Source organism: Hermetia illucens, chromosome 3, assembly GCF_905115235.1.
Source record: "Hermetia illucens chromosome 3, iHerIll2.2.curated.20191125, whole genome shotgun sequence".
Lineage (NCBI taxonomy): Eukaryota > Metazoa > Arthropoda > Insecta > Diptera > Stratiomyidae > Hermetia > Hermetia illucens.
Window position 1 is genome coordinate 34276245 of NC_051851.1, and position 18412 is coordinate 34294656.

Sequence of the window (18412 nt, forward strand, 5' to 3'; positions counted from 1 at the left end):
AGACATTCTGCAGGCTCCTAAAGGCTTCTAAAGAAGGAGTGTAAAGTTCGCTGTTAGGTTATCTATTTCTATAAATCGGTTGTTTGCCTAGGCAAAAGAACATTAGTGTCGGTCACACTAATTTGAGATTGTAGGGCTGCGAGTCCTACGTGCATGCATTCATTAATGCGTGAGATCCAACTCTAATTTTAGATTATGCGGCACGATTGCAGTTTTTCGACGTACGAGCAAATCAGTTTGCTACAGTACATCGCCAATTCAAATAGCCGAATTACGTGTGCCAAGTTCCTACTAAAACAATTGGGATTATATTAAAATTAAATAATTTATTGTGGTGGCTGAAAGCTCAATATTCATTCATTGTATCCCGTGCATAACTTTGTGCAATCGTCATATTTCGTGCGTAAAACTCGTCAAATCAAAAAGTGCATCCTAAAAATAGTTTCAATTGTGGATGTAAATTAGGCCGACTTGGAGTCAAACGAAAATGCCTGAAGCCCACGTTCCCCCAACAGCTGAAACAGAAAGGAAGTTAGCAGTCCTCTCAAACGGCGGCATAGGAGATTCCGACATATTTCCGCTTTTTGATAATGGCAGCGAAGATGATGTCTACGTCCTCCACCCGGAGGAGGAAAAGTGGGGCTTCCGTATTACAGGCGGGGCTGAATTCAAAATGCCCGTGGTTGTCTTTCAAGTAAGTGAAAAATTTCGCTGTGTTGTCGTTGCGCAATCCTAGAAGTAGAGATGTGCTAACACGTTCGGTTTATGTACTCAAAAACAAAACACTTGAGGAACACAATGTTTTGGGTGCAGGCGTGACGTAGTGTAGAAGCAAAATTAGCGTTCGGAAAAGCTGATCAATACATATGTTCTCTAGTGAACTAGTTACCCCGAGCTGAGACCGGGAAAACAATCAATGGGAAATTTAGTATTTAAGTATTGTTTTCTCTTAGGTGGGCCGGGAAAACTGAATTTATTTTAGTGGTGGCTTTCTACGGAGTTAGCTGTAAGTTAGCGACTGGAACAGTAGTTTTGTCTGAAGAAATCTAGTAAAATTCTGTGTGAAATTATTTTACCTCAACGTTTGGTTTCGATTCTGAGGTTGAGGTTGGTGTAAATTTAATAAGTTTAAACTTGTTTATGTGCTTATCTTAGTCAGTATAACTTTTCAATTTTTGTGTATGTATATATACTTTACTCCCGTTTCCATAAGAACTTCGGATATTCACCCGGTATCTTTCATACCGTTCTTGTATTTCTTAGCCCTTTTAACGAAAAACGGCTAGTTTCTTAGTTTTTGCCAAGTGTAACCCTTTCAGCACCATCCTAACTCCGGTACACATTGACATTGTTAGCAGACTTGACGAGAGGATCGGAAAACGGGGTTCTTCCCACTCTAGCCTAGTTTTCTAAGGGGCCCTGAGCGAAGATTTCAATGAAATAAAAAGATGTAAAAGGAAATCGCGTGATTTTCATCAAGAACTCGGATTTTCTCTCTATAGGCCTGATTGTGAAGTGGTGCGATTGTTAAGATGTCTGGGCACTGTTCTCTTGATCTCATTGCCATGGATTTGAATCCCGGTCGTCATGAATCTTAGTGTTCGTCTCTGTGCTTGTTTCGCTGCTGTGGTGGAAACGAAACTGAAGCACAGTTCTATTGAAAACAAAATGGGGGGAAAGAAGTAAATAGTAGGGGTGTGACTGTGTAGATAAGCTCACAATCTTTTTTCCTACCCAAGCATACCAAGGGGGACCAACTTTAGCTGAAGGCAACCTCCAACGATTTGCATCACAATGATGATGCGTTTTATTGAAAAGTGTCTGCGATTATGCGAAAATGTGTGTTTACATCCCAGATTATCGCAAACAATTTAAACAGTAACGTGGTAGTTCTACACTGCAGAGGATGGTAGGTGGCAAATTCTAGGTAGTACAGATCGGGCCTGTTGTGATCAATTCTGTGGTTGATAGCAATGGTGTAGTCTCCAATATTTTCTGCCTTGCCACTAAGTCATACTTCGATATGGGGATTTGATTGAGAATCATGCAGACGGAGTTATGATGGCTTCCTCAGCATCAAGCAAATGTTATTTGGAGGGTTTGCACTTCATGATTGTATATAATAACTGGAGTTGGTATTTGGTTGGTTGGAAGTAAGGAACGTCTTTCTCTCGTAAAACAGTACCACTCTAATCAATCATTTACTAGAGGCTTCGATATCCACGCCTTTTATCAATACATTTTTCTTGTGCTCTAAAAGGGTTTCTCTTTCCACATGTTGAATTTCTGCCGAACTAAAGTTTCATTATACATGGGATCCAATTGTTTGCATTCTAGTCATCATCAACGGGATAACAACCGACATCCGGTCTAGGCCTGCCTTAATAAGGATTTCCAGACATCCCGGTTTTGTGCCGAGGTGCACCAATTCGATATCCCTTATAACTGTCTGGCGTTATGACCTACGCCATCATTCTATCTCAGGCAGGGTCTACCTCGTCTTCTTTTTCCACCATAGATATTTCCCTTATAGACTTTCCGGGCTAGATCATTCTTATTCATACGGATTAAATGACCGGCCCACCGTAACCTGTTGTGCCGGATTTTATCCACAACCAGGCGGTCGTGATACTGTTCATAGATTTCATCGTCATGTAGGCTACGGAATCATGCTTCCTCATGTAAGGGGCCAAAAATTCTTCGGCGAATTTTTCTCTTGAACGCGGTCAAGAATTCGCAATTTTTCTTGCTAAGAACCCATGTTTCCGAGGAATACATGAGGACTGGCAAGAGCATAGTCTTGTACAGTAACAGCTTTGACCCTATGGTGAGACGTTTTGAGCGAAACAGTTTTCGTAAGCTGAAATAGGCTATAGGCTCTGACATTGCTACCGTGTACTTTGTCTTGCTTTCATTTATGTGCAGCTCGAGATCTCGCGCCGCCTGCTCGATCTGGATAAAGGTAGACTGTACATCTCGGGTTGTTCTTCCCATAATGGCAATATCGTCAGCGTAAGCGAGTAGTTGGGTGGATTCGAAGAGGATGGTGTCTCTTGCATTTACGTCTGCATTGCGAATCACTTTTTCCAGGGCGAGGTTAAAGAGGACGCATGATAGGACATAATCTTGTCTTATGTCTTGTTAATGTCGACTGGTCTTGAGAGTGATTCTGCTGCTTTTATCTGGCCTCGCACATTGGTAAGGGTGAGCCTAGTCAGCCTTATTAATTTCGTCGGGATATCGAATTCTCTCATGGTTGTGTACAATTTTACCCTGGCTATATGGTCATAGGCGGCTTTAATGTCGATGAAAAGATGGTGCAACTGATTTCCATATTTCAACAGTTTTTCCATCGCTTGCCGCAGAGAGGAAATCTGATCTTTTGCTGATTTGATTGGAGTGAAGCCTCTTTGGTATGGGCCAATGATGTTCCGGACATATGGGGCTATCCCACTTAGCAAGATAGCGAAGAATATCTTATAAATGGTACTCAGCAACGTAACACCTCTATAATTGCTACACTGCGTGATATCCCCTTTTTTATGTATGAGATATAAACATTGATTCGCTGTCCCACACCTTCAGGATTAGTTGTTAAACTATTTGCTTTCTAGTCCAAAGGAGAAATGACCGTACCCTAGAGAATTGTTTTTAATAAAAGAACTCGCGAAGAGGATTCGCTTGGTTGTGGTGCAATGTTTTTAAATCAAGCACCGCCATCCTCTTTCTCCCTCATAAAGTGGGATAATGACTCTTAACTTTTTGAGACCTCTTTAGCCAGCAATTGTGGTTCCAATTGCTTACCTTTTCAAGGGATGATCTAACGTCAACTTTTTTTTTTAAAAAGAAAGCAAAATTACTCCTTTAAGTAAGTGAGTTATTTATTATCTCATATGCCCATTTCAGTAGAAACTTACCAGTTTCATCAGTGGGCTACGATGAAGGTAACAAGTTGCTACTGAAGTACGCATGTGGGATAATAAATAACTCAATGACTTAAAGGAATATTTTGCTTTTAAAAAAATAATAATAATAAAGACAGTCTGTGCAAACAAACCGTCTCTACTTAATACTTCTCCAGAAGTTTGCTGCCTCATCCAAATCGAGATTGCTTTCCCGATATGAGTTGGTGAGAGTTTTGTAAAATTCTACCACAAGTTTCTTCTTCAACCTGTTGAAGAGTTTTCAACAGTTCTCCATTGGCTTTGACATTGACCCGAAATATAAATAAATCGCTCAGTTCTGGGCAGGGCACTGCCGCTGACAGTGATTGTGCCTATTTAAATCGCTACAAGATATATGTACATTTTACAGAAATAAACAAACTGCCGAATATTACACGTATATAAATTAATGGTACACATATTTCGATTTACTTCATGCACAAAACATATATAGTACGTATATTAAAAACCGCTGGTTTAATGAAATAAATTTGAATTAGACACTACCCGCGAACTGCATTAGCGCGTATATATACCTATATACACACATTTGTCTGACTGGAGTAATTGATATTGATATACAAACGACTGAAAAACTACAAGAAAATGTATCTTTGTGATCCCCATTTCATATGCGTTCACTTTGTTGTGGTATTGACGAATTGATATGCGATGATGACAACAGAAACGCTGCCGAATGCATGGCATTCACAAAAAATTGAAAAGTTTCGCTCTGTATAACTTTGTTAATAATAGTTGCATTTGCTTCAAACTTGACCAAACTGTGCCTTATGTTATCCCTTATACCAATGCCATGTATGTACTTCTAGGATGAACCTAAGGGGGTTATTAGATAAATTTCTAAAATATGAAAATATACTATTATTAAAATTATTTGTGCAGATATCGGAACCGAATGTATTTCGGGGCCTAGATTTCGTAGAGATGCATCACTGTGATTTTCTTCAGATATTTTTGTTGAATGAGTTCGGAGAACGAGACCTGTTTCACTTTTTGGGGCATACATTTAGAGTCCTCATTCCCCTACGTTTCCCTTGTTTCACTTTTTGGGGCATACATTTAGAGCCCTCATTTCTCTACGTTTTCCCCAATATCAGAAAAAATATCATTTTCGAAAAGTACTAATCGAACCCTTTCATTTAGTATCATCCATGACCATATTTGGTGGAGCAAAATTTTACATCCCCCTTTCACATGAATGGGGAGCCCCCTTAAACTGAAGACAAAATGGTGCCATTGACTACATGTAAAGGGATTCACAGAACCACCTTCTTACCAAATTTCGTAACATTCGGTTTAGCCGTTTTCGAGTAAATCGTGTGTGACGGACAGATTTTAATAAGATTTTGTGTTTAGTCGATAGAACCGATTTTGATTAGATTTTGTGTTTGGTTAGCTTGAAATTTCCATGCAAACATGGTAAAAATTTGTAGAGTTGATTGGACATTGGTGTTTCGTTTTCTCTTGTTTAATAAAAATATTCACCTCTGCTTAGTTAATAAAAATGCTTATTGAAAATCAGATGCATTCGGCACATTAAGCTTAACCATTTCGAAAAAAGAGTGCAGGTGCATGAAGGTTGGCTATCAGGGTTCGGCAATCAGACACTTTTGAAGGAAGAAAACTTATTAACTCGGAATGCTGGCGTAAGATTTCAATGTCGGTCAAGTAAAAAACGCCCGCCTTCTATATATGTAATATAGATACAAAGAAAAAGAATAAGAATGCGTCTAGAAATTAAAACACAGAGAAAGATCTGGTAGATAGTTTGATTTATTACAATCAAATATATTCCGCCAGGCAGGATTTCAGATTGATATTGGGGGTTCAAGTTCAAAAGGGCATTTACCCTTCACCTTTACCTGACTTTAAAAAACGCAGCAAAGAAACTATGCTAATAGTTGGATAAATCTAGGCAAATAGCATGGTCTGCTCCAAAACCACGCCTAACTAATACAAATGATAGTCCCAACATTACAAACTCTTCATCATTATATGGTCTAGAAAACTGCATCTCAACGTCATCCCATTTGTTTTAATTTCGAGCAAATACTGCAGCAATAAAGGATGGCTATTTATGTGAATTGGCTGGAACCCCATATTTGGATCCTTTATTTGCCAATTCAAATTTTTTTCGTAGTACTAAACGATCAGCTATTGAAGGGAGCTGCATTCATTTTCCATTGCGGCCTACACTTCTATTTAAACGATTTTCAGACACTATGTTGCGGAATAGGAATAGGACTATTGGAGTTTGCATATAGAGTACATACGAGAAGTCAAGGCTTGGAGCGGACTGCACTTTGATTTTTACTCACTTTATTCTGAATTTGCATTGCTTTCCATCCAATAAAAATTCAACAAGTGAGTCGAATTGCCTTTAAAACACTTTACTTCTCCCAGCTGTACTTTGAAAGAACCCCAGAAAGCTTCTGGCAAATTAAAATCCAAAAATAAAGCTGCAATAATACATTTTGTCTTGCTAATCGATATTAGATGACAGGATGAAACCTTTGAACTTTGGTAGAAATATTGAGCCAAGTTCGAATCTTCCGCCGTGAACTGGTGACATAGTATAGCATGTAGTTCTCAGCGTATCAAAATCTGCAGTCTTCTGTCGTTCAATGACCGCAAATCTATGGCCCCATTAATGTACTATATACCAGAAATGAACCAGAATTTAAGGTAAAATTAGAAATTATAATTGACGGCGTAAAATGATTTTTGGCACCAATAATGATGTTCGCGTCAAATATTTATTTTGGTCGCATTTGGTTAAACATAGTGAAATGCTTGAAGAGGACCAGTCAGTCTACTAGGGAAGCATTTCTTTGCAGCAAATTTTTGTTTGACGGTCTATTGGGAAGATTATGGTTGAAGTTTTGGCACTAATGATGATTTGGTGCTGAAAACAAAGCCAACTTAAACAGCTTTGAAAAGTAAATGAAGAGGCATCGAATGGTAGCAATGTTTTGCGCTTAAATATCCAATCAATAATAATAAAATACCACCAGTCGCTTGTTTTCTAAGTACTCGTTATTGGAAAATTTAGTTGCATGTGATTGGATTGGATACGAGTATATTCGTTTAAGAAATTTTTTGAAGTGTTTCTGCTGAGGAAAGAGTGATGAGTTCTCGATCATGTATTTTATTCAAAAGTTATATATATTGGCAGGACATACGCTAAAAGGCGAATAGCTGTAGTCACTTTAGAGGTAGGACAGTTGGATGAAAAAATCTTTCTAAATTCAAGTATATTGACCTCCAATAAAGTCACATCCAGCTCCAGCTTAATATACCATGAAGCATCTGTTATTGCCCTTAGCATTTTTGGTTCTCACTTCCATGACGGTAACCTTTGGGTAACGGCAAACGAGAGAAGGCGAACGATATGCTTTCTGCGTCGCAGAACAGGAAAAAGTCAACTAGCCTTCCATGGTAGTAGGTCCATTGGTAGCTGTGCAAAAATCTAAAAAATTAGTCAGTGATTGTTGATGATTTTCGTGGAACACGAAAGTGAACCTTAGATTGGTTCGGAAGCACAATTATGGAAATGGAAAATGAGTATGAATTGAAAATCTAGAACGTGTGTTCCCTATTTAGAAATGGGGCTATCATAGTTCTAATTTAGCGAGATTTAGGATGAAATGCAACTTCCTTTGACACTACTATTATTATTAAGCGAAGCTTCATAAATATGTACAAGATGAATCCTAGTGCTAACGCTAGTTATGGAAGGGCCAATGGATACATACATTCTGAGGAAGTACTCAACCGGAAAGTTCACTTAGGCCTTAAAATATCCTAAAATAACGTTAATATACCATAAGTAGTTATTATATTTTGAAAATAATACAGAGCACAATATTAGAAAGTTTGATTCAAATCCTACTATCATTAACAAAGTTATAGTGAAAACTGGCCTTTCTGGTAATTTTACTGCACCTTATCGCATGAGAAAATGTCAGTACCATATTAAAGTGAATGAGGCACTAAAAATCTATATATATGACGAGGGTATTCTTACATTCTATGAGTTACTTGACAACGACTTTAGAATTCCACTCAAATGAGGTTTATTTATTAAACAATGTCGAAGAAAATTCCTGAGATTGCAATCACTTGCGTGACGCATATTTTCGATAGAATTCTGCACTGGATAAAGTGCAGAGAGTTGTTTGCTAAGATCCAGCGTTTTCCCGTTTATTAAGCACCCCTTACCGTCTCCATTATCTTTCCTTCAATTTTCTAAATCCCATTTCGATATTCACTTATTGCAAGACACAAATTTATAAACGATCGCTTTGATTTTCTTCTCACAATTTTATTCACAAAATTCTCTCCCCTTTCTAACTTCCCCAAAAACCCACGAGTTTCTTCTAAATGTTTGTAATAATAACAGAGGAATTTTCAAATGTTTCAAACATGATCTTTCGACTTTTTGTTTTCACCATAAACCTGATAATGGTGTATATTATTAAATGCATTTCTAGTGTTTGTTTCAGATTAAGACGAAATTTAATGCATGTAAATGCAAGGACAGATATTTTTCAGTGATTTCTTTTTAAGGGGCCAGTTCAACGAAGGACGATTCAAAATATAGAAAACAATCGGAGTAGCTTTTGTTGATCTTGCAGTTGTTGATGAATTCTGAACTCATTGTTTGGGCAGCAAAATGAACAGGATATTGGGTAGCGAGGGGGTGGGGGGAGGTTAGAGCGAATCTGAACGGACAAGTTAATTGAATGGGCGATTTCGTTCGGGTCTGTTACCGGCGTAACTTTTCTGTTAGCTAAGTTTTGGAAAATCCGAATTCAAAGTAGAGGAAGCGCTTTCTGTCTGAAATTTGCTTGGAAGTGAAGTTAGTAGTTGCCAAACATTTTGGGGAGTTTTTTTTGAATAAAAAAGAGAAATAAAAAGAATTCAAAAACTCAGAGGAAATAGTATTCTGAGCATGATGTGAGGGTTGTCAACGGAAGCCATGGATATTCGGAAGGAGAGAAAAGGCAAGGATGACTGGAAGTTAGCTGGATGAAGGATGGAAGTGGTATTTCTACGACAGTGATGATAGTGAGAGTGAGTTTTCATGATTTTTTCCAATTTGTCCTGGAAGTGAAGGGCACTAGAAGGGTTTAAATTTCAACCAACTGACCCTCCGTAATATGGTGGATGTGTTCTTGCGCTGAGTTTATTCATTCATTCAATTCAACTACATCGTGTATGAACTCACATAGGCAATATCTGAATCATATTACTTCCGTAGACCTTAGCAACCTTTTTAGCCGTTTGGAGAAACGTGAGGCTATTAGTAACACCATTCAATTAGGCGCCTTTTATTTCTTGCAATTTGTTCAAGTTTAATGAGAGATTTCACCCCTTCCACAATAATCGGTCATTCGATAAATCAGATCACAAAAAAGAATTACTAAGTTGAGGAAAAACCTGTTTGCCATGTCGGGAGAACAATCAAAAACAGATATTTTGTGTGCACTTCGGACATTTTATGCAGAGGCAAAAATCAGTCAATTTGTTCGAATGCCCGAATGATAGTCGAAGGATCGAGACATTTGCCACTAGAAGTAAATCGAAGCGGCAGTGGTCCTCTCATGATCCTAAGACAGTTCATCAGCTAAGGGCATCGAAACCGATGTGTGTGGCCACTAATCCATTAAATTACAATAGTGAGTGTTGCGAATAGCTTAGGTAAAAACTTCTCATACCATCATGTTTTGAGTCGGTAGTTTGTGCTACAACTAAATATTGCCGACAAAAATCCTAACGATTGACTCAACCAGCACTGCCCGTCCCTCGCCGATGTGCGGATGGGTATGTGACTAACTCAGAAAAAGGTCAATGGGGTGCCACCGTTCAATGAGCATTTTCTCTGCTTTCCAGATGAGGAAAACCACTTCCTCGATGTTCAAGAACCAACGGGCTGCATTTCTTCCATAGCCCCGGGGCCATCACGTTACAGGTGTCATCCCTTAAGGCCAGTGAATGTAAAGCATAGATGAAATGCAATGTCACTCAAATAAATTCGCAGCATCGTAAAGAGGATAGTGCACCAATCAGTCATCGTATCGATTGCTGCAGGATATTTATATACCTCATGCAAACGCGGGTTGTTGGTGGGGAAAGTTCAGGCTTAAACTTCCAACATATTGATCTATTTTGTGTGAATGGAAGCACTAGACCCCGTTTATGCATAGAGACAACCTATGTGATGGTGATACCACAACAACCAGATGAATGAAAAGATAAATAGCCTTTTCGGTGTTCTATTTATTTCTCCTACAATGAGGACGAAGGTCCCAGTTGAACGATAAGAGCTATTCGATATGTCAAGAGAAAAGGTATGGGGATAAGAGTAGAAAGCGATGTTAACGGCCACCATATTTGTTGCGGAATTTCTACAAATAACCTAAGAGGATCTAGACCATTAGAAAATCTAGTGAAGGCTGAATTAAAGATTTCCAACCTGACTGATGACCACCTTCTATAGATTTGCAGTTACAATCACTGGCAGACGTACTGTGTATTCTTTGCCGGAATTGAGGAAATTACCTCGACGATTACAACTTGCATGAAAGAAGCTTTGGAAGAGATTTGTCCACTCAGTATGCCAAAAAGGGGTAAAACACAATGGTAGAACTCGATAAATTTGGAAAAATAAGGAGAACAACAAAAACACTCCTCAATCGAATTCTGAAGTTTGATTCAGCTGCGGGATGATAAGGGCATAAAAAGACTCAGGATGCTCTGAAGAAGCATTAAGGTGCTTTTACGAAGAGACTATCTCGCTAGAGGGGATCTCAAAGCGATGAGGGAACAATAAACATTCTGCTTGATGTGCAGCATTCAGAGCCGACCGCCATCTACAGTCCTCAACCCAGAGCGAATTAAATGGACAGTTAACTCGTTTCTTAGATGCAAATCTGAGGATTCCTTATCTAGTATTAGAGGAAGTAATGCCTTGGGTTTCAATTATTTGAAGCGACGTGAAGGTCTACACAATGACGAAATCTATGAGCGATACCATGACCGTCCGGTTGTGGATAAAATACGGCTCAATAGGTTACGGTGGGCAGGTCACTTAATCCGTATGGAGGAAGATGATCCCACCCGGAAAGTTTATATCTATGGTAAAAAAAGAAGACGAGGCAGACCCCACCTAAGATGGAGCGATGGCGTAGGCCAGGACGCCAGACAGCTTTTACGGATATCGAATTGGTGGACCTCGGCGCAAAACCGGGATGTCTGGAGTTCCTTATTAAGGCAGGCCTAGACCGGATACCGGTTGTTGCGCCGTTGATGATGATGATGCCGTGAAGGTGATATTCATTCCCAAATCGGCAGTGGTGGGCAGGTTTGCATCGTTCGAATCTATCCCGTACTAAACAGCGACACCATATTCAGCTAATTTGGCCGACTGAACCAAAACATTCTTGGTGTGGAGCTAGGATACTCAAACATGGCCTATAATGAGGAATCTGTCAGTATTGGCAAGCCTTTCCCTTGCCCGACACCAGTATTTGCCTTAAAGCTCGTTTTATGTGATTCATAGTCGATCAGTAGTCAGATCAGTTTCAGCGGAGTTGCAAAATCTAACATAATAATTTATTATTTTCCGTCAATACTGTCTGTTAAAGTCCAAAATATCTGGTTTAGGCCGATGTTGTATTCCGACCATTTGTAAACCTTATTAAAATCGATTTAATGTTTGTCTGTTCGTTTGTCTGTCTGTCTACCTGTTTGTATTTTTTTCAGCATTCCAAGGTGGAAAGGTTCAAAACCTACTACTGGCTCCTGCCTCTTACTCACTAAAATCACCTCCTTCCACTCTTCTGCGGGGTGACCAGTTTATGACTAGCTCCATCTCTTTTGCCATTCTTCGATTCCCGCCGTGACAGCTGCCGTTGAAATGCGGGTGACACCCCGGTTGCATACGTTTTATCGTAGAGACGCTGGCCTTCATTCGCTTGGATGTCTATGGGGTAAGCATGACATATTCGTCTGTCACACCCATACATACGAAAGGAAGATATTTTTTCACAGAATATAGCCATATGAGGTATCAAATGAAAGGACATGATTGTTGCTTTTCAAAACTGATCTTATTTCCGATACTGTGAGAAAAGTAGAGGAGTAAGGGGTCAAAATATATGTCTCGAAAAGTGTAAAAGGTCTCTTTTCAGAACCCATCCAACCGAAGAATCTAAAAAATATCATAATGCACCTCTACATAATCTAGACCTCACAATACATCCCATTCCGATACTTGCTCAAATAAAGTTAATAATAGCATAATACCATCTTTCGGCAATTTATTTGAGAATGAATTAAGGGGTCATTCTAGAAGTATAAAATTCCCATTATAAGTAATAATATTATACACAATATTGAGAAGTTTGAAGGAAATCCAACTATTATTCACAGTTAAGTTATAAAAGGTAAACATTTTGTATTTCAAGTAAATTTATTACAATCTAAGACGTGTATGAGCTCATCACCATAAGAAGTCAGCTGAACACTGGAGCTGGATATATCAAGGAATACTTTAAATTTTTAGTTATTTCCGAATGGAAAAACGTGCATAAGAAATTTTTTACACAAGATGAACACAAAACCTTTATAGTCGAAGTGTCCACTTTCTGGTATTTATCTTAGTTTTGCTGTGACTGTATGGCTTGTAGTTGAACGTCTTTTTTTAAACCCTTCCCGGGACCCTACAGTTTAGTACTAGTGGTTTTACGTGAGTTCTCGCCATGTCGACATAACTCCAAGGTTTTCTCTGTGGCAAGCCTAACCGTAACAGTTTATAATCAGCGCATGCTCAACATCTGTACTGGTAAAGCCTCTACCGAATTAAGCAGTACGGACCCGAGTTGTACAGCGCAACTTTACGCTTGATGTGAATATAACTACCCCCATGAAACAACCACATGGGGGCAAACCGCAAAAAACTGAGCTGAGAGCATATCCTCCTTGAGAGTGTTCGTGGCCAAAGTCACTTCAGATGAGACCCCGCGTAGACTCGAGTCTCATCGCCAAGGCCTTGGAGCATTCGTCTACTGCATCACGATCAGCAAGTCAATGTGAATTCAGAGTTTCTCGGTGCCACCACCTCGAGGTTGTCCTTGGCCACTTAGTCTTGACTCAGTCGACAGGGTTGCTGGCCTATTTGCCTTCCCACCTCTAAGCACCTCCGGCACTGTACAGGCAGAATCGGAACGAAAGAGGGGCTAAATTTTTTTATCTAGCTTTTGAAATGGTCTTTGGTTTCTACGCTGCTAATATGTTCCTTTGTTTCTATATTCTGATCTTTATATTTGATAGTTATAAAACAATAGCGTAATATTTCAGGTGACTGAGGGAAGTCTAGCCGCAAAAAACGGAATTAAACTTGGCGACGTCATTCGTAAAATTAACGGAATCGACTCAAGTACTCTAAACTTGTCTGAAGCGCGAAAAATAATCGACCAGGCGGAAGAATCTCTTGAGCTAATAGTTGAGAAGTATGTTTACTATTCCAACCATTATTAATATGTTAATTATTCTGATCTCTTAGGATGGAAGAAGAGAATGAAGCTGGCGTTGAAGAGAAGACCATTGTCTTGAAACAACCATTGATTTTGAAGGATTTGGCTCCGCCTCGTGGTAAATAAGCGCCTTTTTAACCAATTTTTTTTTCTGATATTATTGAAATTTCCCTCCAATAACTTTTCTTAACATTCACTAAATGAATTTCTTTCTGAATCCGCCACCCTTGGTTTGATTTTTGTATCAATTCATCCCCGGAAATGCAGAGTTAGTGTTGCCTAAAGCTGAACCAAGAGTTTGGCATCCTGTAATGTGGCATCATCCCCCCAGATCAAGCGAGGAAAGAAAAGAAGGAGAGGTTCTTATTTATATTTGTTTATTAATGATATAATACTGCAGTAGAGCGATAACTAACTTGTGTTAATTTAGGAGCTTCCACACCACCGAATTATCCGCAATATCAGACGATTCTTTAAAGAAACTGAAGATAAACCGGAATTGAGACAAAAACACGTCGAAGATATGTTGTTGGCCCTCCCCAGTGCTTCAAAGTTGGATTGAATTTGTAGTTATGTTATGTCCTTTTTTTTCTTTTGTAATGTAATTTTTATCCCTGATTATGGTTTAATAAAATTGATCTGAATTTGTACGTAATCAAGTTGTATTATGGAATTTCTCTTTACTTTGTTAATCGGCAACCGTTTCCCTTCTCACCAAGCTCATATCCAGAAACGGTTGGATATACTTCAGCGTAAGCTTGCGGAAATTGCGGAGATCCCTAAACTGTTGCAATCAACTTTAGAAACTGTATCAAAGACAGTGGAGCATGCGATGCCTTCTGAGTCCTTGCAACATGATTTGCAGGACATCTCCGAAAGTATAACTGAAAATTATGCTTACGCAAAAACTGAATTATCTGAATACGAATATGTGGAGAATAATTATGAGTTCAGTGAGGATGGCGAGGAATATGAAGATTGTTATTATGAAGATTCTTTGGATTCTGATGATTCTTCGTATGATGATGAAGAAGTAGACGAAGAACCTAAACTTTTACCGGAGCTCGAAGTAGTTGTGGAGGAGCCAACCCCAGAACCTACTGAAGAAGATCTTCTAAAACGCGAGAAACGGGAAAAGGTATAAACTTTCAATACAAAACTGATCGAATAATCACATTTGATTCTCGTCAACAGATACTTAAAGTGGAAAAGTCATGGCCATGGGAGGACCGGAAGAAAGTGATCCATAAGTATGCATTATTTTTATAAATTTATTTGGTTCTAGTTAAATTTTTCCAGATTCTCAAACATTCGTCTGGCCCCGAGTGTTTCCATGGTTAAGGAAAGGTAAGAGTGAATACAATATTCTGTTTTTAGTAAGTGTGTAAGTCGGCTTTTTAATCAAAATTGTTGTACTGAACCTCCGGGTAAAAACTTTTCGGGCCCCCATTATGTATTTTTCACAGGGGAATCCCCTTCATTTCCCTTCCGTTTTATGTAGTTTTTAGTATAATAAATTATTTTAATTTTTACAGAATACAACAGTTTGATAAAACCGTTCTCTCGGGCAGGAATTTCAATAAATTTTAGTTTTGTTCAATATTTTGTCAAATGCTACAAATAAATAATTATTTTTTTTTGTAATTCCATGCAATTCAATAAAATATTTAGGCTTAGAATAATTTATGGCATTTTGTTTCATCTGTTTGAAGTTTCTATTATAGGGTTTACCAAGAGAATGCTTCCTTCTTTAATGCGTTATTAACGAAACTCTTCGTTTATTGTGTCAGTTGAATCCTCCTATCTGCAGTCATCTTTCCTGATTCTTGCATTTGATTTAATTATTTTTTTCAATTTTATTCTCGATATCACTGTTATTATTTGGCCTTGACGAAAAGGCTCTGAATTTAAAGATAGAGGGAAAAAAGGTCGAGCCGAAGAAGAATATCGAAAAGGCTGTGGTTATAGATATCCTACTTATCGACCCAACGGATTATCATACTTTCCTATTTCCATTAATAGACAGAATATAGTCGATCGAGGATCGTCTTCCTTGCAATGGAGAAGGTTTTTACAGGACCATCAGGCAAAATGGAACAGCATACGCCGGGGGCTACAGTTTGAAATAAGAACCTTACCCTGGTGGGCAGTCTAACCAGGGTGAATATTCTTCCCGAACTACTCGTTGGATATGGACTGAATTAATAAAAATAAAAGATTGACGATAGAAGAAGAGGTGGTGATGCCAGGTGCATCATCGCAGGATGAGCTGCTGGCATTCGTAGCACCGGTGTCTTGAAACCATCCACAGAGCCCTCGGAGGGAGGCAGCGTACGGAATAGTAGTTTCCAGCTTGGAATCTATTGCCGTTAAGCTGGGTTTAGCGAGTACCATCCATAGAATTCCTGACCCGAAACCGTAGACGTCAGGAGCCCCTCAAAAGCAAGGAATGACAAGAATGTCGGTCGCCGGAAACCAGCTAAGCAGGGAAGGTCTAGTGGAGTCCTACTCAAGAGTCAGTACCAGAAGGCCATGCATATTTTGAGCAAAATTGCAAAAAATAAGGAGGCCGGTACTGTCGACGAATGGGATAAAAAGGACTTCGTTAAATATCAGGCGTTTGTTGAAGCATAGCAGCAAACGCCTGGCAGACAAGCGGAAGGCGAAGCCCACCGCTCTCAAACGCAATCGATCTCAAGGCGAGGTCGAACAGTAGCAACCTCTGCAGACAGATAAGTAATAACATCCAACTGATAAGTCACGAACTGCGAAACCCTCCAGCGACGCGGCCAGGATTCACTTACGTGTGGCGACAGCGAATGGAATTCCGGAGGTGCAGACCACCGTTGAGGCCAGGCTGTCGGATATGGTCATCGAGCATCTCCTGGACGCCAAAGGCGAACACACCGGATCCAACCTCTACTTTGTTTTCTCTGAGGTGGGTTCCACGTTATAACTTACGAGGACCAATTCTTCAAGAACTTGCTCAGTTCATGCATCGCTAAGACCAGCGATACCTCGGAGGGCATAAAGCCCAAAGTCATCCCCTACAACGAGATGCCCAGGAGACCGGTCGCCCGCATCTTTTTGCCGAAGATCCGCATGGATAAGGACAAGCTTGGCCCTGCGCCATTAAAACTCCAGAATTCCTATGGACGACTGGGTAGTTATCAAGGAGGAGGAACCCCAGGCGAACAGCGACGCGAGATACTTTTCGGTTTAGATCTCGCCGCAGAGGTCTTCAAACTTTTCAGAGACCCCAGGAGGATCGACTGGAGGAAGTTTGGTGAATTTATCAAGAACAAACTCTCCGCTGCGCAATTTCGTTAGATTTGCACGACAGACGAACTGGAGTCAAATGTCGGGGCTCTGAAAAAAGCATTCGATACCGCCTTTAAAGTCTCGTGTCCTGCTAAACACAGCAAGAAGACACTGCCACCGTGGTGGAATAAAGATCTGCGAGGCTCAGTAAGATTCTGTCCAAGGAATATAGGAGCCCACCCTTTCTTAAAAAGTAGGAAGGCTGGTGGATCGAGCTGCTGGTTCAGACGTACTTCCCCGCCAAAGTCAAAGCCTTGCTTTTAAAAGTATGCGGCCGTGCGAGGCTATCAAATCGGTAATTACGGAGGATCGAATGTGCTGTTCATAGCTTCTCTGCATATAAATTTCTGGACCCAGAGAGGATAATGCCAGGCATGCTACAGAAGTACCTGGAAAGGAATGTGCCGTGGTTTGTCGAGATTTACCGGAGCTGTATTTCTTTCGGATATGTACAACAGCCTTGAAGACGCGCACGAGTGGTTTTCATACCGAAAGCGGGCAGGTGCGGCCATGAATCCGCGAAGGCCTCTTTCGTGTTGAAAGCTGTAGAACGCGTCCTGGGCATCCACTTAAGGACGATAATCGAGAGAACGCCTTTCTATAAGTCCCAACATATCTACCTCAAAGGCAAGTACAGAAGAGTGCAGGCACGGTTGAGCGATCACTGCAGTACAAGCAGTATATTCTAGCTGCTTTCCTGCTTTTACAGGGAGCATTCAATAACCTTAATACCAACGCATTGAGGAAGCCTTGACCGGTATTGAATTGGAGGGATGTCTTACGCATTGGATAATATTCATGCTAAAAATCAGGATAATCCAGTCAGCTTTGGAAGGTAAACATTTGACCAGAGTTGTGAACATAGGCATGCCCCAGGGTGGCGCCATCTCCCCGGTGTTCTGGTTATGTCTATTGATTAGATCAGCTGATTTGAACGAGGGATATTTGAATTTTAAGTATAACAGATTTTTTTTCTCTTGACAATAATTTGTATTTATGAGGAATACACGACTCGTAAATAAGTAATATACATCACAAAAACAATGAGAGAAAGTACGACTGCTGAAGAGAGAATATAAAATGAAGAGAGGATTAAAAAATTACAAAAAAAAATTATATAAGTAGGAAAGGAGGAATATCGTTCTATTATAACAAAACTATATCTAAGCACAAATAATTAAATAATATCACGGATTTAAATGGAAGAAGTCAGAGTATATGGACAGAAGAAAATTAAAGATTTGAACATATTTTATTTGCAATACATCTACAAATTTCAAGTCGAATAAATTTTTTTTTGTTGTTATTTTATTGATTATAGTTAGAAAAAAAAACATTAACTCGCCTTTGTTAGTTTCAACGGGAAATAATTATTGTAATGTTTCTCTCAGGAAACATCAGTCCTCCCATGCTTATTTAGGGTTCTCCTTATTATGTTTAAAGCGGCTGGGGGCAAACGATTAGATTGGGATGGGCCTGCGCAGGGCCACTATATCATCTGGTCCTTCATGATGAAGAAAGGAAGACAGGAGCCGCGTAGATGTCCGAATCGGTTCAGAGCCGATCCTTCCTCGTCCATTCCTCGCG

General features: G+C 39.6%; 1 protein-coding gene across 1 annotated transcript; it reads left to right on the forward strand.

Moving 5' to 3' along the window:
* Nucleotides 1-213: 213 nt before the first annotated feature.
* Nucleotides 214-15186, forward strand: LOC119651482. Its single transcript, XM_038055093.1, has 7 exons — nucleotides 214-694; nucleotides 13329-13480; nucleotides 13534-13622; nucleotides 14224-14642; nucleotides 14699-14754; nucleotides 14804-14851; nucleotides 15040-15186. Exons 1-7 carry the CDS (start codon nucleotides 488-490, stop codon nucleotides 15092-15094), a joined length of 1026 nt encoding a protein of 341 aa, XP_037911021.1. The 5' UTR covers nucleotides 214-487; the 3' UTR covers nucleotides 15095-15186.
* The last annotated feature ends 3226 nt before the right edge of the window (nucleotides 15187-18412 follow it).